Source organism: Pan paniscus, chromosome 9 (assembly GCF_029289425.2).
Source record: "Pan paniscus chromosome 9, NHGRI_mPanPan1-v2.0_pri, whole genome shotgun sequence".
In the NCBI taxonomy this organism is placed as follows: domain Eukaryota; kingdom Metazoa; phylum Chordata; class Mammalia; order Primates; family Hominidae; genus Pan; species Pan paniscus.
Genome location: NC_073258.2, coordinates 28736573 through 28759395, shown reverse-complemented (window position 1 = coordinate 28759395; position 22823 = coordinate 28736573). Strand labels below are relative to the sequence as shown.

The 22823-nt window shown below is 35.4% G+C and overlaps 1 protein-coding gene across 3 annotated transcripts in view; it reads right to left on the bottom strand.

Annotated features, from left to right (window-relative positions):
* Positions 1 to 22823, bottom strand: part of ANO3 (anoctamin 3) — a 333485-nt gene that overhangs the window by 105625 nt on the left and 205037 nt on the right. For all 3 annotated transcript variants that reach the window (XM_003830440.6, XM_034932304.3, XM_034932303.3), the window contains 4 exons: positions 20302 to 20357; positions 15713 to 15834; positions 10231 to 10365; positions 4409 to 4505 (listed from right to left, as the gene is read on the bottom strand). In XM_003830440.6, the coding sequence (XP_003830488.1) occupies positions 4409 to 4505; positions 10231 to 10365; positions 15713 to 15834; positions 20302 to 20357 (410 nt within the window). The remainder of the gene's footprint in view (positions 1 to 4408; positions 4506 to 10230; positions 10366 to 15712; positions 15835 to 20301; positions 20358 to 22823) is intronic.

Sequence of the window (22823 nt, the reverse complement as noted above, 5' to 3'; positions counted from 1 at the left end):
GAGTCAAGCTTACTGTGAATGGCTCAAGCTTAGATCATGGGTGATTGACAGAAGAATTAAGTGATAACTGGCCTTCTGTCTAATAGGACAAGAGCACTTGTTATACTGAAGAAACTCCAGATGAAATATTGAGAAAATTCCATAAGCAGCATAGCAGATTTTTCTAAAAGCAAAAAGAATCTTGTCCTACACATATAATTAAATATGTAATACATTAAATTATTTTATTAGAAAAACAGCTTGCCTTTATGAATAGAGGGACCCATGGCAAGCATTTTGTTCAACTTTTTTTTTTTTGAGACAGAGTCTCGCTCTGTTGCCCAGGCTGGAGAGCAGTGGCGTGATCTCGGCTCACTGTAAGCTCTGTCTCCTGGGTTCACGCCATTCTCCTGCCTCAGCCTCCCGAGTAGCTGGGACTACAGGCGCCTGCCACCACGCCCGGCTAATTTTTTGTATTTTTAGTAGAGACAGGGTTTCACTGTCTTAGCCAGGATGGTCTCGATCTCCTGAGCTCGTGATCCGCCCGCCTCGGCCTCCCAAAGTGCTGGGATTACTGGCGTGAGCCACCGCGCCTGGCTTGTTCAACATTGTTAAGATGACTAGGCATAATATATAAAGAAAGTAGCAAACTTAGCCTAAAAGCTTGATTTAAGTACAAATTGTCCATTTTCTGAAGAACTGAGTGTGCCTACAAATCAAAAAATGTGGCTACTGTTAAAGAGATATATATCTGATTAGGTTGGAAGCTGAAAGTCTATGTTTTCTCCATGATACCTGCCAGGTCTTGCTCTAAAGTTGCTTTATAGGTTCAGAAAAACATAAGGCTCTGAAAAATGCCACTTATATCCCACTAAAGTCTCTCCAGGATAAGGAGAACAAGGTGCCTCCTTGGCAGATTCAACCACGTATGCAGAGCTATTACTGGAGACTTGGAGGGCAGGGAGTCAGAATTGAAGCTGAAGGTCACTCCCTTTCACTTCCTCATTCCTTACCTCTTGGGCAGGGTAAAACCTGAATAACCATTTTATTTGCTGGACCTGGGCAGAAGCTACATAAAAAATGCAGTCTTGATTAGACTATTCTCCACATATCTTTTAAAAAATGTGGTCCTAGAAATTAGAGTCACCTGAGGAACTTGTTAACATAGAGAGTTTGAGGCCTCACCCTTAACCAGTTGATTCTAAATTTCAGGATACGGGGTCCAGAAATCTGCTTTTTTAACAAATGTTCTAGATGATCTGATGTACAGTCTTATACAGACTCCTTTTTTTTTTTCATGAAGTTTCTTGAAAAGAACAGCTTCTCTCCTACTTCTGTTGTAACCTCAAATCAGTATACAGTCTGAGGTTCATACTGGGTATTGAGTACATGTTTGTTAAACAAGTTTTTTTTTAAAGAGAAAATTGTTATGAGTAAGACTTAACTTCAAGGGGTTGAGTCATTTTTCAATTATATGAAAAACAATTTAGGACCTCTATCTAATTATTTCACCTTAAATGAGAATTCCTAGCATCACAGGGTTTGATAATGTAGTGTCAGTGCATTTAAATGTGTGCAAATATCACTAAATTACTTAATTGCAAAAATATCCTAATTCCAATACTTTTAAGTACTAAAATAAAAGTAGTCATGAAAGGAAACATTAATGTACTTAAATATTAATTTTTATCATATGATAGGACCAGTTATTTTCCATGCAAACATATCACTGAAATTATAAAGGGAATAATTATATGTACACACATGGCCTTTTCAATATAATATGGAAAATTTAATTTCTTTTTCTTTGTCACAAGCAGTAATGGATTCTGTAAGGAACTGAATTGAGAAGTCCCTAGATCATGTGTCCAGATGATTTTGTTTCTAGATGATCCTAGATTGGTTGGCTTGTACCTTTGGCAAAAATCTGCTCCCTTATATCTGATTCTACCCATCAATAAATTATTAGCTATTTAAATACAAAAATATATAGTAAAATAGACTGTTGATTTCCATCCAATAAGGGAAGAGGAACTCTTATTTTTAAGGTATAAAACAAGTAGCTATGTTTTATCTTAGTCAGAGGAACAAATAAAAGACATTTCATCCTAGTGGGTTGTATTTCTTGTATTCTTCCATAAGGCAATATTCTCCTTTGCAAGCTAACTTTTCCACCTTCCTTATACATGTTATTAAGTGAATTCTTTGTGAGTCATCCCTGTCCTTAAATGTACCTTTCTCTGTTCAGAAAAGAAGAGATGTATTTACTGCACGATGACAAAAGCACCCTAGATGTAGTGTTTCCTTGGATGGCTTCCTCACTTTATCACCCTACCATATGTGGATATTTCTTGTCTTCAGTGTTAAAATAATGCCAATGTGTGTTATTAGATATGCCCAAGTGAAAGAAGAAGTATCTGGATTTTTTTTGGCATTCCTAGGCTGTTTTATGTCTAAAATCATAGGCTAGGAGACAGACATATGTGTATACATCTAATAACTCTTAACACACTTGGTTCTTGCCAAAAGTGATGAGAAAATGCTGCCTCCAAACAAGATAACCATGTTTCTAAGTCTCTATCATCTTTATGGAACATTTAAAAGAATGAAAAACTAAACATTTGTTCTGAAATTAAAGTATAAACGAAACAGACTTTTCACATGTTCTTCATTCAAGATAAATCAGAAACTAACTTTACTAAGTTACGTTCTTGTAGTAAAGACATTGAGTGGCTTTGGAGTTTGCACCCAGCCTTGTCAAAATTAATTGTATGGAGACCTCCACTTCTGGAAAAGATGGAGTAAGAGGGATTGATTTTATCCCTATGCTGGAAACACCCCCAAAATGCACAAAATGTATAAAACAACAGATTACAAGATGGTAGACATCAGGCAACAAAGGGCAATGATCCCTGAGAGACGGAAAACAAACAACGTTCACATTATTACTCCTCAGATTACTGCCTTAAAGAGTTCCCAGGGTGTAGAGAAGAACAACCTAGGCAGTACTCAGTGAGCATGTATGCAAGGAAACCATCTGTCAAGGAAAGCTCCACTTGAGAGACTGGAGTCAGGAATAGTGCCTGTTCCCACCAGCCACTGGGAACCCTCATTATGCACAGTGACTTGGGTAGCATACACAGAAAGAGCATTAGAATTGTTAAAATTCATAAAGATTGACCACACCGAGGCTCGGTGACTACACAGAAAACTGCAATTCTCATATACCATGGGTGGGTATGTAAAAGATATAAACACATGGGAAAAGTTTTGCTTAACAGGGTTTTCATAGGCTAACCATATACCTATCACATGATCCAACCAGTCTACTCCTAGGTATTTGCCCAACAGAAATGACAGCATTTGTCCATATAAGGACTTGTAGATGAATGTTAATAGAAAACTTTTTAAAAATAGGCAACAATTTGAAACAATCCAAAATTTTGATAATAGGTAAAGAAATAAATAGGGTATAGATATTATGGAATAATGTTCAGCAATAAAAATGATCTATTGATAAATGCTACATTATGAATGAATCTCAATAAATATGCTGTGTGAAAGAAGTCAGAAAAAAATACATAAATACACAGGATTCAATTTACACAAGAATCTAGAAAATACAAATTTATCTATAATGACACAAAGCAGGTGGCTGCTAGAGCACAGGGGAAGGTCAGGGAGGCAGGGATTAAAAGGGCGTGAGGAAAATTTTGGAGATGATATGTTCGTTATCTTGATTATGCTAACGGTTTCACAGGTGCACGCATATAACAAAATATATCAATTCATACACTTTAAGTAGGTACATTTCATTACATGTTAATTACACTTCTATAAAACTGTTTAACAAACAAAAATAATAATGTAGAATTCAGTGTTTCTTAAACTTGAAGGAACATTGAAATCACCCAGGAAAATTTGAAATATACCGATATTTATGTTCCAATCCCAAAGATTCTGATTTAATTGCTCTGGGGTTGATCTGAGCTTCAGGAGTTTTAAAAGCCCTTCAGTTAATTCTAATAGGCAGCAATTTGGGGATTTTTTGAATGTTATTTCATTTTCTCTGTACCGATAGAAGTATTTTAACTTCATAAGTTTTCATGTAACGTACAAATTTAGTAAGTAGCAATAGAAGTAATTGTTTGCTAAAAAGAATCTAGATATAATTACATGTGGAAGTTTATGTTTATCTATGGTGGCAAAAATCAGTTATAAAAACAAAGGAAGACAAAAATGTTCAAATAAAAGTATACTCGCTTTCTAATTGCGATAGACTGACATTTTATTCAGTTGTCAATGGCACTTATTAAGTTTGAAACTCTTGAGAACACTTAACTTTGGTAAAAAGCTATTGACTAGAGGACTTCTTACAGCCTGCTTCTCAGTACAGCTCAGGGAGGAGAATGTGAGGGTCCACACTCACCTTGGCATAGATACAGCTGTCGTTGAGTCTCTGCAGGGAGCAGTTCTTGTCACAGAGAGGGCACATAAAGACTTCAGTGGCTTTACAAATTTCTTGGCTTGAGAAAAACAAAAACAAAAACAAAAACAAAACAAAACATAGCATGAAACTGTGACTAGGAATTCACTTAGCCCCTACAGCAAATCCTGTTGGAACCAGCAAGGCAGAGAGGAAAAGGAGAAGAAATGGGAATAGTGGGGAGTGGTGGGCACTGTGGTGTGACTCCAACTCAAACACTTTAGAATATTTGTGATGCAAAAGTTTGGGTTTCCTTCTTTAATTTTAGAAAATGCTGTCAAGATAACTGTAATGATAACAGGCCATTTTTACACTTGTGTGATAACTGGTGAAACTTTGTCTACAATGACACTTTTATACATGATTTCATGGCACTCAGGATAATCTTGTGCGGTATACCAATGGAGTTTTAGCCAAACTCGCAGGCTTGGAAGTGGCTGAGCTGGAATCAAACCTATTTGGATTTCTCAAGTCTGGTGATCACACTATTTAACACCCACTGCAGTACATATTGTTGGTGCAGAATGTTCATTGGAGATTAAAATAATTGCTTTTTTATGTTTGCTTGTTGGGGTTTTTTGCAGCGCCTTGACATACACTGTCACAATGACATGCCATAGTTTATATTTATGTAAATATGTTCTCTAATAGAATGTAACTTTATGACGCATCTCTTCAGTTTTATGTCCACTGCCTTTAAGAAAATTTCTCAGCATACATTTTAGATGACTTTGTGGCAGCACTAACACATCAATAACAATTTCCGAAGAGCCTCAGACTCACAGTTCTCAGCAACTTATTTGCAGGACGCTTTGTGTCCTTTCCTCTCATACATGGCCCTTTCCCATTTAGTATCCTCTGAATTAACTCTTCTCTAGAAATGTTGAAAGGAATTTAAAGGCTTTAGAAAATGTGTCTGGATTCAGCTCTTAATACAAGTTTAATTGGCAATGTTTACAGCAAGATTTGTTGTTTTTACACATTTGTACTTGAACCAAAAAAAAGAATGCGTGTGAATTTCCATGTGTATTTCAAGTATGGGATGTATATAATCTCAAGCCAAAGTGGGGACCAATAGTAAGTAATGATACCACATAGTAACATGATGCTTTACAGCGGGCAAAGATGATTTTATGTCTGTCAAATTGTTTAGTCTTCACTCCAATCTTGGGTAATGGCAATTATCTCCAGTAAAAAGAGAAAAACAATGTTCAATTTAAGGAACTTGCTCAACATTATAGAGCTAGCTAGAGGTACTTCAGGGACCCCAAGCTTAGGTTTTCTGATTGTAGATCCAGTTCTCCATCAACTATATCTAAAAGAGAGATACAGTTTGTTTCATATTTTAAGGGAACTTTTCTATCAAGTAATAATTTATTAGTGATCACGATGATGAAATGGGTCTTACATATACTATAGCTCTTCTACTTTCACACTCATCATCTTACTAGTAATCAGGATGTCTACATAAAGTAGGAGAAAGCAGGTAAACTACACATTTTAAAAACCAAAAAGAAAGAGAAGATTATATCTCCTCTTATGTCAATACTAGTAATTTGTAGGAATAAGAACTATTAACACACTTCTTGAAAAAAATTGAAATGAGCTTTTTAACATAATTCATTGTTTCACAAATGATACAATTTGTCCTGCTTTAGAATCTTATACTAAAAAGGTATTGAAGTTTGTTTATATGACATAATCTTTCTCAATTTCCAAATGGAGTCAATCAAAAGCTCAGATTTATTGAAGCACCAAGTCTAGAATTCCAGAATCTTTTTACTGCTAGAATCATTACATTCATTTTCTGAAAGTTACTCAACGTTCAACTTGATACATGGTACACAAAAATCATCACAAAACTTTTGACATTTTTTAGTCTAAAATATTTAAGAGTATCACAAGTTTCTTTGACTTTACTTAACCACTAGAGGGAGAGAGAGTTCCCATCATGAGTGTTTCTTAATTTCTTTTGCAGTGCTTGACAATCTAAACAACCACTCAAATTGTGGTTTTCTTTTGTTTTGTATTTATTGCTAAATATACACATCAAGTGTGATTCCAAAGAAATAATCATTACTACCAATTAAAGATAAAAGTAGCGATAAATTTTCTATATGGAGGTGGATGTTTGGACCCACTCACTTGAGGGTTCTCATGCTTCCTTATAATCCAGCTAACATGATAAAGAATGGAAGATAAAATATTTGCTTTGTGGTACACATTTTTGGGGAAAAGTGTGAAACTAGGTTTAAGGAAAACCAGTAGGGCATTATGGATAAATCATTGCTTTTAAAATCAGACATAATCATCAGAGAAATGCAAATCAAAACTACAATAAAAAATCACCTCACACCTGTTAGGATTGCTACTACTCTTTTAAAGAGTAAGTATTGGTGAGAATGTGGGGAAACTGTAATCCTGTACACTGCTGGTAGAAATCTAAAATGGTCCACTGCTATGAAAAACAGTAGGGAGGTTTCTCAAAAAATCAAAAATAGAATTACCATATGATTCAGCAATCCCACTTCTGGATACATATCCAAAAGAAATGAAATCATGATCTGGAAGTGCTGTCTGCACTCCCACATTTATTTCAGAATTATTAAAAATATCCAATATTTGGAAACAATCCAAATGTTTATTGACTGATGAATGAAGAAAGAAAATGTGGTATATATGTGTAATGCAATATTATTTGGTCTTAGAAAAGAAGGAAATCCTGCCATATGCGATAACATGGATAAACCTAGAAGAAATTATGCTAAGTGAATTAAGCCAGTCGCAGAATAACCAATACTGAATAATTCAACTTATATGAGGTATATAAAATAGTCAAACTTATAAAAAACAGAGTTAAATGGTGGTTGCCATTGGCTAGGGGAAGGAGGGAATGGAGGGTAAAACGGACAAAAAGTTTCAGTTATGTAATATGAATAAATTCCAGAGAACTGCTGTATGACATTGTGCCTGTGGTCTATAATACTGTCTTGTGCACTTAAAAATTTATTAAGGGGGTAGATGTCACTCTGTGGTCTCATCACTAATAAATACTTATTAATAATCAATTGATAATTAAATATAAATTAATAAAACATTAATTAATTGTGTTAATTTATTTCTGTGATAATTATATATTAATCATAATCATATAATTGTTAATACTGTTGATAATTTTTAAAATCAGAAATAGGTTTGAAATTTAGCTGACCACTTACTAGATATATTGCCTGACAAAGTCACTTTTTTTTTAAAGGATCAATTTCTTCATCTTATATGGGGATATCTAACTGGGATATTAGATTTAAAATTTTTACAATGTACTTTACACATTACAGGCACTTGATAAATGGAAGAAACTTATTGCTAAGGACAGTGTCAAGAGAGGGCTTGGAAATCCTCTAAGAAACGACTTTTAAAAATCTGGTCAATATTGAGAACCACATTAATTTCTTGGTGAGTTCTGATGCTGAAGAGGCAATAATAGACCAGAGAGTTGGGGCTTCAGCTCTGCTTCCTGGTTTCTGAAACCCAGGGCCTTAAAACCAGGCCACATGTGTCTGCCTGTTCATTTTCAAATTCCTGTATCTTTTCCCAGGCACAGATATGGCCACATTTGATTATGTAAGACCAGTGTATACATGTAAATATATACATGTATGTATATACAATCATCTAAAACCTGATTCTTATATACTTCTATAATTAAGTGCAGGGCAATTAAGAAACATGATCTTAATTTAGTTGGACATAACTGGTAGAAACATAATCAATAGAGCCACATCTGCAGCTTTGGAACATTTTTCTACCCTGCAACAAGCAAAAAAGAGTTTAATAAAATTATGCTAACGTAAGTCCACACAAAATAAAAGCTTGCTCTCCTTCCCCCACCCACCATGATAACACCTACAACTCAACCATGTCTGACACCTTGAATGGAAAATTTCAGTCCCCAAATTTTCAGTCAAGATATTCAGTGCTGCTTATCTTGGTTTAGAATAGAAAGTCTGACAGGATCTTAATTATAGTGTGACAGAAGTGGGAGTAATATAATGCCATACAACACTGAAGAAAAGAGTTTACTAATACCTTTTAGAACACTCCTTGTACCAAAGGTTAGAGAATAATTATCTCACACAAAAAGAGCCTAATTTACTCTATTGGTATATAAATCAATAGAAACAGCAAATCTATTCCCTTCATTCCTCTTTGTTCATTTTCAGCTTTGTAGTGGTGGAGTGGGGAAGTCTGTATCATATGCTAACGTTTTGTTAATATGTTCTCCACGGGACCAACTTGAAGAGTAGCTGTTGAAGAATCATTTCCCATATTTTAAAATTTATCTTAAAAGTGTTTATTTTTTTTCCAATTCATTCTAACTCTAAACCACAACCTTTCTTCTGAGCCCCGGATGTTACTGATACAACAGAATACGGGGAAATGCCGAAAAGGAGGATGGATGTTTCCGGTGGGCCGAAGTTTGTTCAGGAAGATGCTACCTTGCAGGACGGTAGTGAGTTTGCAAAACTCTGAAATAAACCCAAGACTTGATGAAATGGGTTTTTGCAGTAGGTGTTTCTTTGTTTTCATGCTATTTATCTTTTGGCATTCATGAAGAACAAGGGGACTTTGAGATATCAAATCAAGCAACTTGGTTATTGAATAGGATTTAATTCTAGGACAATAAAGCTGTTTTGTTTTTAAGCATAATTGTTATACTTATACATACATATACATATGATATTTGTTAAAGAAAATTCAGGGAAATTAATTTTTATGATCTCATGAAGCATACAACCTTAGCATTAACTGTGACGTTCAGTATTCAGTAGCAAGGCCATGGTTAAAAAATGGACCAAAAGAGAAGAAAGCGTTGAGCTTTGAAAGAAAGGGGAGAGATATTTTTCATATTTTGAATTTTACCATACAAAGTCAAAGCTGATAATATACTCGTGATATATTAAATAGAACATGCTGTTAAGATTATTTAATGCTAGGGTGACTCTTGTCCTTGCTGAATAACAATGTGCTGTTCCTATTTCCAAATCTCAAGTCACTTCAACTTTAACAGAAGCATCACCATTTTGATATATGTTTGACTTTTGTCAAATCCGATTTCACTACCATCTCTATATCTTAAGTGGACGCTAAATAAAATTTATAAATATTTGTTCCTCCAAAGAGTAATAATAGAGTAGAAAGTATGTTACGTTTTGTCACGTACTCAGGAGAGTAGAGGAGGTTGCTTAGAGCAGGACTTATGTGGTATAATTGTTTTATTTAGACATCTTTAAGTATATTAGGTTCCCTCATGTGCAAAAAGAGCTATGCATCTCCCAGGGTGGTAGTGAAGGTTATAGCAAATGAAACAAGGTATTTGGAAGGACTTTGTAAATTATAAATTATAGCTATTATAACGATTTGAATGAATATATCAAGAGGGCATTCTAGACTAACAAATGCTATGCAAATGTAAATCACACAAAGCTATCAAAGTTTTGAACTATATGGTATATACTGGAAAGAGGAATTTTACATAAACATTCTTAGAAATTACTCAAGATAGTTTGCAAATAAAAGTATTAAAATGACCTTTTATAATAGTGTTCTCTTCCTACCAAAAAAAAGCCAAAAAACAGAAATAGCAAATAAATTAAATTGTAGTATCATCAACCATTTGATTTTTTATAGTCAGCATTATCATTAAACTTTTGCCCACTCAGAAGACAAGCCAAATATTTTTAATAGGTCTCTTAATAGCCTACCTTACTTGACTATTATTCATTGTAAATAATCCATAGAAGAAAACGCACAAACCAACAATTGCTGCAGGAATCAACATTCCAGTATACCATCCCAGCCAAGCAAAGTATAGTCCAATCTTCTCACCAAAGTATAGCCTGCATGAGAAAGCAAATCCTTAGACTGAGTTAAGGCAACATAAGCAATATTACAAATACTGATGCCACACCTAGTCAGAATTTCAGATGGTAACTTGAGGCTACACTCAGTTCCTCCTCAGCTCCATCTAAAGTATCTAATACTCCTGCTTGTTAATTAATCCAATGATGGTAATGTTGTTTATTTTTAAGCATTTTCAATATGCGGCAATTCTGTCACATGTATTTAGGTATATGCCATACTTCTTAACATGCTCATAAACCTGGCTTTTCTCCATCTTCCTACTAGCATCCCTTTTCATTTTTCACATCACAGAGCTGCTCTAAACCATATAGCTTTCAAGAAAATTAAGAAAAGGTCTCCCCTCTGGGTGGGTGCTGAGAGCAGGTTAGTTAGATTTCCCTCTCCATCTGCACCCTTCACCAGACACCCTTATGCTAGACACAATGTGCACCATTATGTCACATCTTCCTCAACAAAGCTCAACTCTGCAGTTTCCAAAGCACACGGCACTTACCCTGGTTAATGCTGTCCCTAAACTTACAAAAATGTATGGCAATTACCAGTCATTCTTCCATTCCTTTTCCTCCCTATACGATTGTAAGCTGCTAAAAGGTAGAGCTGTGTGTTGCTTCACTAGTACCCATCACAGGAAGTACTGAAGGATGCTAAGAGAGTTAATGCGTTTAATTCCCCTCTAGTTGATGAATATCATTTAAATTGAAATGGCAGAGAAATAAGGCAGCTCGAATAACTACTCAGTTGCGCTTTCTTCACCTAACCTACTGCCGGTATTAAAGGCCTGGTTAAAAATGATAATTTCCTGACTTCTTTACCACTGTTTGGTCTCCGTCTTCTAAAGACGGTTACTTAACACACACTGTTTTGTTCCTGCAATAAAGATTGGCACTTTAAAGTTCGTTTGGGCATATTGCACTGAGCAGTGATTCTTGCTAAGAAGAAGATTCTCTTGTCATATTTCCTTAACAAGCCTTCTCTTCTCTGAAAACTATTCTCTTTCTGCTTCATTCTCTGTGTTGTGCCAATTAAATCTTTTGCATATTCTACTGGGTGCAGACCTGGAATAATCATCTGTCAAGCATCACTTCTCCATTTTTTAAATTTTATTTATCTCTCTCTCCTAGGAAACCCAGATCAATAGAACATTCATTTCTTATACAATAATAATATTCTACTGTGAGATGGAAACTTATTATATTAATAGGTATTGAAAAAAAAACGTTTGTTTGAACAAGTGTTCCTCTGTGGGGTGGAGCAAAGTTTTTAGCACATGTTACTAACACAGTAGAGGAACTTTATAATTTTGGTGACAGAGGGTTGCACAGACAAATCAGCTGATATAGACAGTATTATCTGTATCAGTATGATATAGATAATGATATTTTAAATTACACATTGTTAAAGGTTAAGAGAAGCAACAATATTATTTGGCGAAGTATAGTCACCTAAGTAAAAGCAGATTTCAGATCTGTGTCAGGAGAAGAAGGAGCTGGTGCCATGTAAAAGAGGCTAATGAAAAATGTCCTTGCCTTAGAGCACTGGTACTCACAATCTTCTATGATTCCTGTGTTCCAAATAGAGCAAGGAGGAAGAGGGAGGAAGAGGGGGCTGCTACTGGGTAACTCCCCATCACACATCAACCACAGCTCTGTTTTTATCTGTTATTTTTTTTTAATATTTGTGCCCTGTGTCATATTTCATTCAATGATATAATTCTGCTGCTGAAATAATTTCTATCATACAATGAAACAATGTGGAAATCTATGCTTTTAGAATTGTTTCCTTCAGTGACATTGTTTTTAAATACAAATGCCTCCAATACCTATTGTGTAATTTTTTTTAATTGCCATACAAGAATTTTGCTAAGCAAGTTTTATAGCTGATGATTTTGAATATGTGCTCTTTTTAGTTTCAAATATTTTTCATGGAAAAACAGATTGCAACTAAAATAGGCCTTAGCTACAAAATGTTTAAATTTATTTTTAAAATGGGAAAAACCACAGACACATGTCCAGAAATGGTTATTTATATACAAAAGGAATTGCCTGTATCTGACTTTCCATCCACTACTAAGGAACTACTTTATTCAGCATGAGACAGTACAGGCTGTGCCTATGGGTCTCCATTATCCATAACCAAAGAGTATAAGGAAATTCAACTCTGAACACCCTCTTTCTCTCACTACAGATAGGAAGCAACATAATGAGAGATGCATGTCCTCAAAAGTGTGTGGCTTTAAGAACAACTTACTCAAAATAAGTAGTCACAAATTTTAAGACAATCTTTCTTCTGGTTGTAGAAAAATGGGCCTTGTAGAAAATGCTATGCATAAATAGTCTAATATCCATGTTTGCCTCATTACCGTCTAAAGTTTGGTAACACAAGTTAAGTTCCTAAGGGGTAAAAACATGTTCAAATGCCATCTAAACTCTTTCATGAACTTTCTCTTGGGTGAGTATTTCATCACAGACTCCTTCCCTTAGCCACTTAAAGATAAAAATATAATTTTTTAAGAAAAAAATCCTCCTATGTCAACAGCCAAAGAAGTGGTAATAGTAGCTGAATAAACCTATTTACTGAAAATAAAGGCTGCTTGCTGGAATTACCTGAAGAAGCAAGAGTAATGTCTTCTATAGATGAGAACTTATACTTTCTGTTTATTTTTTGTCAACAAAAATTGTATATATTTATTGCATGCGTGATGTTTTGAAATATGCATATAGTTTTGAATGACTAAATGAAGTTAATTAACATATGCATTACCTCACATATTTATTCTTATTATATAGTAAGAACATTTAAAATGTACTCAGCAATTTTCAAGCATAAAATACATTATTATGAACTATAGTCACCATGTGGTACAATAGATCTCTTGAACTTATTCCTCCTATTTAAATCAATTTTTGCATCCTTTGACCAACTTCTCCCCAACCTCTGCCTCCTCTCCACCCCTAGCCTTCGGTAACTACTATTCTACCCTCTGCTTCTATGAGTTCAACCTTTTTAGATTCTACCCATACAGGAGATTATGTAGTATTTGTATTACTTTGGCTTACAGATAAAGAAAATATGGTGTATATATATGTGTGTGTGTATATACATATATGTGTGTGTGTATATATATATATATGTATAATGAAATACTACTTAACCTTAAAAAAGGAGAAGATCCTGTCATTTGCAACAACATGGATAAGACTGGAGGACATTATCTTAAGTGAAATAAGCTAAGTAAATGTAACTATTGACACTAAAATGTATGCTCGCAAATCCTAACTTCATTTTAATTCCTAATAGATATAGCTTTGTGAACCAGCACATTTCACTGTGTTCATAATATCTAAAATAATTCTCCCATCTGCATAAAATAAAATCTGATCATTTCTTGTGATCATCAGACTAAGAAATAAAACATCTTGGTTCTGAACATACCGAAACACTTAATGTTTGAAATTAAAAGTGTATGTTTATTGTGACACTATTCACAATAGCAAAGACTTGGACCCAATCCAAAGGTCCATCAATAATAGACTGGATTAAGAAAATGTGGCACATATACACCATGGAATACTATGCAGCCATAAAAAAGGATGAGTTCATGTCCTTTGTAGCGACATGGATGAAGCTGGAAACCATCATTCTGAGCAAACTATCCCAAGGACAGAAAACCAAACACCACATGTTCTCACTCATAGGTGGTAATTGAACAATGAGAACACTTGGACACAGGGTGGTGAACATCACACACCAGGGCCTGTCGTGGTGTGGGGGGAGGGAGGAGGGATAGCATCAGGAGATATACCTAATGTAAATAACGAGTTAACAGGTGTAGCACACCAATATGGCACATGTATACATATGTAACAAACCTGCATGTTGTGCACATGTACCCTAGAACTTAAAATATAATTAAAAAAAAAAAGAAATTAAAAGCGTTTGGTGGTGGATGTTTACCCTCTGTGTCTCCAGATCCACATTCTACTTTTTTCCTTTCATTATAGGCACTAGGAGGTCTACCTCTATGGACTCTATAAGCTTTGTTCCCTCCCATTTTCTTCTGGCTTCCTGATGGGTTTGTTGAACCACTGAATGTGCCAGCAGGAGATCAGAGGGCAATATAAAACAGATGGGGTTTATTACCCTTGCTTCCTCTTTCTTGGGCCATGGTTTGGCCGTGGCTGCCTTCTTCCTAAGGTCATAGCTTGTTTCAGATGACCCATCCTTTTTATGGTATAGATTTTGACAGGTTCTGCCAAATGCTTTCTCCCCCTGCCCCTTCAAGACCTAGGTTTGATAGCAACTTCCAGCTGTGCTGGTCCCTGGGAGCTTCCTCATCTGTCACTGTCTCCCTTGACCCTGGCTTATGCTTCTGAATATTGTTCTTTTATTAAATTCTCTACAAGTACCCCTTTCAGTGTCCATCCGTTTTATGCTGGGGGCACTGACTGATTCAGCTGTGATTTATTCTTGATGTTTATACTTCATAAACAGCTTAAAATATTAACATATATATTAATATAAATGGTCCTTTTCTTTCATTCTATAAATATTTATAGTTAACTACAGACTTAAGTCCTTGTTAATACAGATTTCATGATTTCCAAAAATAAAAAACAAGTTATCCTCCATCAAAATAAATGATATAAATCATGAATACAACAATATTTCAAGACTAGTTCAAGTTGAAGGCAGTTACTAAAATATGCATCCTGAAGTAGAGTAGATCTTTGTTGAACAATAAATGTACACAAACATGTGAAACATGTGTTAGTCATTTTTCTCTTTGCTCTTAGATCCTACTTTCTAGCTTTTTTTCTTTCTTTCTTTCTTTCTTTTGGTTTGGACATTTTAGTCAGGTTTTACTCTAAATTACTTCTGGTTAAGTTGAGCCAGGAGGTACTAGACCACTTAAAGGTAGAAGGAAGAGATAAGCCAGGACCATTTTCCCTCTCTAGGCCCTCTCCATGGCTCCATCCTCCCCCTCACTTTCACCTCTCTGCTGGAAGCCCTAGCAATGGTACATGAGTATTGGGCTCTGGTAATATGTTTTTATTCCAATTTCTCTCCACCCTTAAGGGGTGTTAGTAATTTTTTGCTGTTGCTCATCCCTTAGACACCTTGCAAAGCCTGTTTGATTTCTCAGCTCTCCCATCCCCTGTATAACCGATTACCTACAGTGAGATTTTTTTACTGAAAAATCTTATAGTGGTTGCTTTTTTGTAGACTGCATCCTCACTGGTGAGCACAATAAATAATTCCAGGTCTAAGACAATGACACAAAACAGCATACTTTGCTTTTCATTATTGTTCCATTTGCAGTACCTGATTAAATCCAGAGGCTGATGCTTATACCACATTCCCCAGCGTGCCCAGCGCTCATATAATAGATGTCTGTTATTCTGAGGTCCATGGGTTTTAATGGGCTGGCTACTTTTGTAGGCTCCCTGCAACAGATAAAGTAAGATACATTTGGATCTATTTTTTAGTGAAATTTTAACTGAGTAAGAACTGTATTTTCCCTTGCAGAATAATTTAACAACTTATTGAAAGCTTCAAAAATGATAAACTTAAGCCCATCACTGGAATGATGTGATAGATGCCTTTACATATCTTTCATTAAAAAAATCTGATAGTTATTAAAAATCTTTTATTAAATTACTTAAAAATACAATGGAACCCATTTAGCTTAAAGTAAAGTAGACTCTAGGCTTCACTGTTTGGAATTTAAGGTCTTTTAATAAACACAATATCTTCACCATCATTGAGAGAAATTGTGATAATCTTTAGTTCAGAATTTCAGGGCATTATTTTGTATAAGAAGTGATGCAGTTCCAGGAAAGGTTTCTTCCATTTTTATAAGCTAAGGAAGAGAGTAAGTGTTCATTCAAAGAATATAAGAGGCCTCAGCTACCAGTGCTAGTCAGATTTTCCTCTCTCTTTTTTTATTATAATTTAAGTTCTGGGATACATGTGCAGAACGTGCAAGTTTGTTACATAGGTATACATGTGCCATGGTAGTTTGCTGCACCCTGCAACCTGTCATCTGCATTAGGTATTTCTCCTAATGCTATTCCTCCCCTACCTCCCCACCCGCCAACTGGCCCCATTGTGTGATGTTTCCCTCCCTGTGTCCATGCATTCTCATTGTTCACCTCCCAGTTATGAGTGAGAACATGGGGTGTTTCGTTTTCCGTTCCTGTGTTAGTTTACTGAGAATGATGGTTACCAGCTTCATCCATGTCCCTGCAAAGCACACGAACTCATCTTTTTTATGGCTGCATAGTATTCCATGGTGTATATGTGTCACATTTTCTTTATCCAGTCTATCATTGATGGGCATTTGGATTGGTTCCAAGTCTTTGCTATTGTGAATATTGTTGCAATAAACATATGTGGGCATGTGCCTTCATAGTAGAATGATTTATAATCCTTTGGGTATATACCCAGTAATAGGATTGCTGGGTCAAATGGTATTTCTGGTCCTAGATCCTTGAAGGATCGCTACTCTGTCTTCCACAATGGTTGAACTAATTTACACTCCCACCAACAATGTAAAAGCGTTCCTATTTCTCCACATCCTCTCCAGCCTCTGTTGTTTCCTGACTTTTTAATGATAGCCATTCTAACTGGCATGAGATGGTATCTCATTGTGGTTTTGATTTGCATTTCTCTAACGACCAGTGGTGATGAGCTTTTTTTCATATCTTTGTTGGCCCCATAAATGTCTTCTTTTGAGAAGTGTCTGTTCATATCCTTTGCCCACTTTTTGATGGAGTTTTTTTTTTCTTGTAAATTTGTTTAAGTTCCTTGTAGATTCTGGATATTAGCCCAGATGGATAGATTGCAAATTTTTTCTCTCATTCTGTAGGTTTCCTGTTCACTCTGATGATAGTTTCTTTTGCTGTGAAGAAGCTCTTTAGTTTAATTAGATCCCATTTGTCAATTTTGGCTTTTGTTGCCACGCTTCATCAATACCTAGTTTATTGAGAGTTTTTAGCATGATGGGGTGTTGAATTTTATCAAAGGACTTTTCTGCATCTATTGAGATAGTCATGTGGTTTTTGTCATTGGTCCTGTTTATATGATGGATTATGTTTATGGATTTGCATATGTTGAACCAGCCTTGCATCCCAGGAATGAAGCTGGCTGGTCAGATTTTTAACATGGTAGTATCTTTAAAATTTATTTCAGATAAGATATTCCAAAAATTGAAGGATTTTTTTTCAATTTTGTATATCCTCTTTCAAAAATCTGTCATATGGATTGCCATTTTGGAAGTGCAGATTATATGATATGCCTTATAGAGCAGACTGTTCCCTAAAGGCTGAACTTCTCCGCTTTTATTATCTAAAAAGAGGACAATATATGTGGTGACTATATATTTTCTGAACCAAAATGTGAGATACAAGACATGACAAAGTCTTTCTCCTCACTCCAATGTATGGCTCTATCTTTATGAAAGTTTGACAAAAATTTAAAGCAAGTGGAGTTATGTCTCAGTTTTCTCACCTAGATGACAAAAGTAATAATAATAATACCCAGTATAGAGGGGTTTTACGAGAGTCAACTTAGATAATACCTATAAAGTGCCTGCACATAGAAAGTATGCAATTAATGTGAGTTAGGTATTTTACGCATTTGATATATTGTGGCTCTTGCAAAGTACAAAGCTCATCAGAATATTCCTTGACAACCAGGATGGTGAGCTTCCATAAGGAAAGAAGACACCTTGAGTCATGGCTCACAGGTGCCTCAAGGTTGCCATGAGAGACATGTGGATGTCACTCCTGGCTCACTAATGAAATAGATACATTTATTATGGAAGAAAGGAGGTACCATTTAAGTGCAGGCCCAAAATTGTCTTCCCAAACTAGCTCAAGGTGTTTAAAGCCCAAAGATTAAAAGGCTTTTTGGGCTTCAGATGCTAAACTTTAGAATATTTAGGGTATCTTTTTTTTAACTCTGCTCTATAATCTCAATCAGCTACATCATTCTGGCCTGATAGTGACATGCAGTGGGCTGCAAGAGAAAACGGACCGAAGTGATTATTCTTGCTCACTCATGTACTTTCACGCCTTTCTGAAGTATTATGTACACTCAGTGGTCCCTGCCATCCCCATGACTGGCCTCCTCTGACCTACACACATTTCCTCTCTTTTCACTATTCATAATTGATAGGATTATAAATTCTATCAATATCTTGGACAAACTCTTGTGTGTGTGTGTGTGTGTGTGTGTGTGTTTCTCTTGTTCCCTTTATTTTTCCTTTTCACACCAAACTCCACAAGACATTTCTTCTTCTTCCCTCTAGCCACTGTCCTTTTTGTAAGTAAAAAACAAACCTCGACCACTGGTAAAAATAAGAGATTGGCACTTGTCTCCTGCATTAAGGAAAAAGAAAAAGGAAGCCTAGAATTGTGAACTATCCTTAATCAAATTACAGTCAAAGCCATTGACTCCACTTTCCTCCTAATAAGCCTTATTTTTCTTACCTCAAGTAGTAGCATTTAAAATCAACAGAAAATTCCTGAGCCCATTTTATTGACCTTCTAATTTACTTTCTTGTATTTCAACAACATTGTTTTGTGTTCTTTTCATGTATTTATTGCATATATTAATATTTCATCCAAATTACAAGCACATGTGGGAAGATGATACTTATAACTTATTTATAATAAGTCCCAAATTTCACATAAAAAACCTGTCAAATGAACTTTCAGAACTCAGCCTAATTATGTAGAGAAAATTACCTAGACAGAGAACAAATTAAACCTTCCTTTGCTACAGAGGTTCTCCTTGGGCCTTAAGTTTGCCATTCTGAACACTTTACCATTTATTATGTGCTATCTGATACAGTGTTTAATTTCTCTGAGCTTTGTTTCTTCAGCTGTAAAATAAGAATAATAAGATTTACCCCTGCAGGGTTATGTTCAGAATAACGGGAAAATACATGCACAAGGCCTGGCACATTAAATACACAAACATATTTCCTGTTATTATTTCTATTCTTACTATAAGTATGTATACCATAATGAATATAAACATTGGAGATTGGCTTCTGGTGCTCAAAACTGCGCCTTTGATATCTAACCTTTCTGTACCTCAGTTACCTATATACAAAACAGAGTTAATGTTATTGTATATCTCAAAGGGTTGTTGCAAGGATTAAATGAGACAATCCATATAAAACATTTACGTCACTGCCAATAGCAAGTACTCAATACATTTTATCTACTATTGGTCGTACCAGACTGCAAATTCCTCAGCCTTGTATATGTACTGTAAGTCCTCAGTCATAAATTTCTAAATAGAAGTGTGATAGTCTTTGAAAGTTCAGAAGTGAAACCTGTAAAGACCCCACTCTTACCTTAAAACGTGAAATTGCCTTAAAGAAAGAGGTCAGGGAATAAAAGTTGGCTCAAATATCATTTACAGTGGACAAGGCCCACTGCAGCTTAGAGCAGGCATTTCTATTTCAAACCTGTAGGGAGGTAATAATCTGACAAATAATTGAGGAGGTAATTGGCTATAGGTTTTTGTGGTGGACTTTAGATTTTCAAGTATCCCAAAGTAGTAGGCACAAACCAGGAATCTTCTCTATTTGGAATGGTGCTGATCTCAAGTTGGATCAAGCTTGGAGCTCTGTACTGGAGCAGAAGGCAGCAGCTACAGTGTCCAGGAGTGTTCTCGCTAAGGCTGGGATTCCCAGTATGGGGCAAATTGAAGACAGGCTTTGAGGCAGAGGAGCCAGTGTACAGCCACAAAATTACAATGGGGAGACAGAAGGCCCATGGCTACTTGCGGACTGAATCGTCCTGGGAGTGGACAGCTAGATTCAAATGCAAACAACAGGACCAAGCATTGAGCATGAAAACCTTGTTTATAAAGCGGAAACTGTATTTAAAAATTACCTCATGTGGTGGAAACGCTGCTATGTATGAGCCATTGTTTATAAGTTTACGGATACCTGCAAAGAGAAGAAAAGGACAGTTCTTGAGTTAGTTTCAATGAAACATTTCCTCTGAAGCAACAGAAATATACGGGGAACAATGAATCAATTAAAAAGTTTAAGATAACCCAAATGACTTCCATAGCCACATCACCTATGAGGACAGTGAGATTGTGAAAGAAACCTGATACTGCATCTAGTTATGTCCTTATGATATTAGTAAATGAAGATTTGCAAGTTGCCACATGGTTTTACTTTACCATATCATAAAATATTGGGCATTTAAACCATTTAGTTAGGATCATGTGACCCAGAAGCAACTTTTTGTTTTTCTCCAAATAACAAAGTTGGTCAAGAAAGAAGACAAATTCTATATCCTACCCAGTCCCTGTCCCCTACCAAAAAAAAAAAAAAAAAAAAATCTCAAAAGGATATTGGTATCGAGAAATCCTTAACTGTATAATACCAAACCAAAAAGACATAAACAGCAATATGAGACACTTATTAAAATCTCCTCCCTCTCAATGAGGGTAGAGCGAAATGGACACTCTCGTATACTCCTGGTAAGAACAGATACTGAGTGAGCAACTGTTGTTGCAATATTATTTATATCAGTAAAGAATTAGAAATAATTACATATCCAAAACTGATAAATCATTTAATTTTTATAGTACAATCAATTATAATAGGTACGTAGTAAATAATAGTGATTTGATGAATTTTATTATGGAATATTGTACAACTATTTATAATAATGTTTTCGAAGAGTAATTGAGGGCTGAGAAAATATTCATAATGGTAATTTTTAAAAAACCTGAAAATTATAAACGCTAAGACATCTAATTTATATGTACATCTAATTTATATGTACACACACATAAATTTATATACACATATATATAAACTTAAAAATGTATAAGTGAGAATTGCCGTTAGGAATAATTTTAATTCTTCTGTATTTACTACAAAGGGAATGATACCCTTATAATTATTTATAATGTCATAATTATTTCAAAAGACTACAAAACAATATAGTACTAACATTTAGACACGTTTTCAATTTATATTCTGGATTTCATTATTTTCAGTTCCTTTTTTTTTTTTTGAGACAGAGTCTTACTCTGCCACCCAGGCTGGAGGGCAGTGGCATGATCTCGGCTCACTGCAACCTTCACCTCTTGGGTTCAAGTGATTCTCTTGCCTCAGCCTCTCTAGTAGCTGGAATTACAGTCACCCACCATTGTGCCTGGCTAATTTTTGTATTTTTAGTAAAGACGGGTTTCACCATGTTGGCCAGGCTGGTCTTGAACTCCTGACCTCAGGTGATTGAGCCACCTCAGCCTCCCAAAGTGCTGGGATTACAGGCTTGAGCCACCGCACCCAGCCTATTTTTAGTTCCTTAAAAATTACTTACTAAATTTATTTCTTTATTTTTGGTGAAGTTTAGGTATGTGAGTTAACTGTTTTGAATGCTCAGTAATAAATAAATTATTAATCAGAAGAACAACAGTCTGAAGGTTTTTCTTTAAAAAGTGGCTGTCGGCCGGGCGCGGTGGCTCACACCTGTAATCCCAGCACTTTGGGAGGCTGAGGCAGGTGGATCACCAGGTCAGGAGATCGAGACTGTCCTGGCTAACATGGTGAAACCCCGTTTCTACTAAAAAATACAAAAAATTAGCCGGGCGTGGTGGAGGGCGCCTGTAGTCCCAGCCACTCGGGAGGCTGAGGCAGGAGAATGGTGTGAACCCGGGAGGCGGAGCTTGCAGTGAATTGAGATCGTGCCACTGCACTCCAGCCTGGGCGACAGAGCAAGACTCTATCTCAAAAAAAAAAAAAAAAAAAAAAAAAAAAGTGGCTGTCTTGAAACAGTGTATTTTACCTATATAGCACTCAATTTTAATAAAATCAGTAGAGATTGGTACAAGTTTTTGCTGGCTGTCAACTTTTTATTTTCAAGGCTTTTAGGATATGACTAACATTTGATCCCTTCAAGCATTTTATTTGTCACCCCATAATTAAAAGTATATCTTGTTTGTTACCTATTGCTTTCTGTTCAGCTCTATGTAAATTTTGCAATTTTATTTACTTTTTCTAGGTGAAACATTCTCAAGTTTATTTTGTATTATACATGTTGTAGCATACTGCTAAACATTTAAACAACAAAGAAATTTAGAAAATTAAAATTAGCTATTATTTCACCTTCCAGAGGTAAACTCTAAAAAGTTTCTTACATATTCTTCTAGAGTTTTTGCCTTTTTATGTATGTGGGTTTAAGAAATGAAATTACATGAGACATATAGTTTGTGGATATCTTTTGGAGTTGATAAATAACGAACTCATAACCAATTTACAATCTCCCTGAGTATAGGGCTTATGTCATATACTTTGTAAAACAGATGCTTGAAATTTTTATGTTAAAATAAGAGTAAATAAATGAAACATAACTTTTAATGAATGTACTACATGGACACAGCCTAACTTATT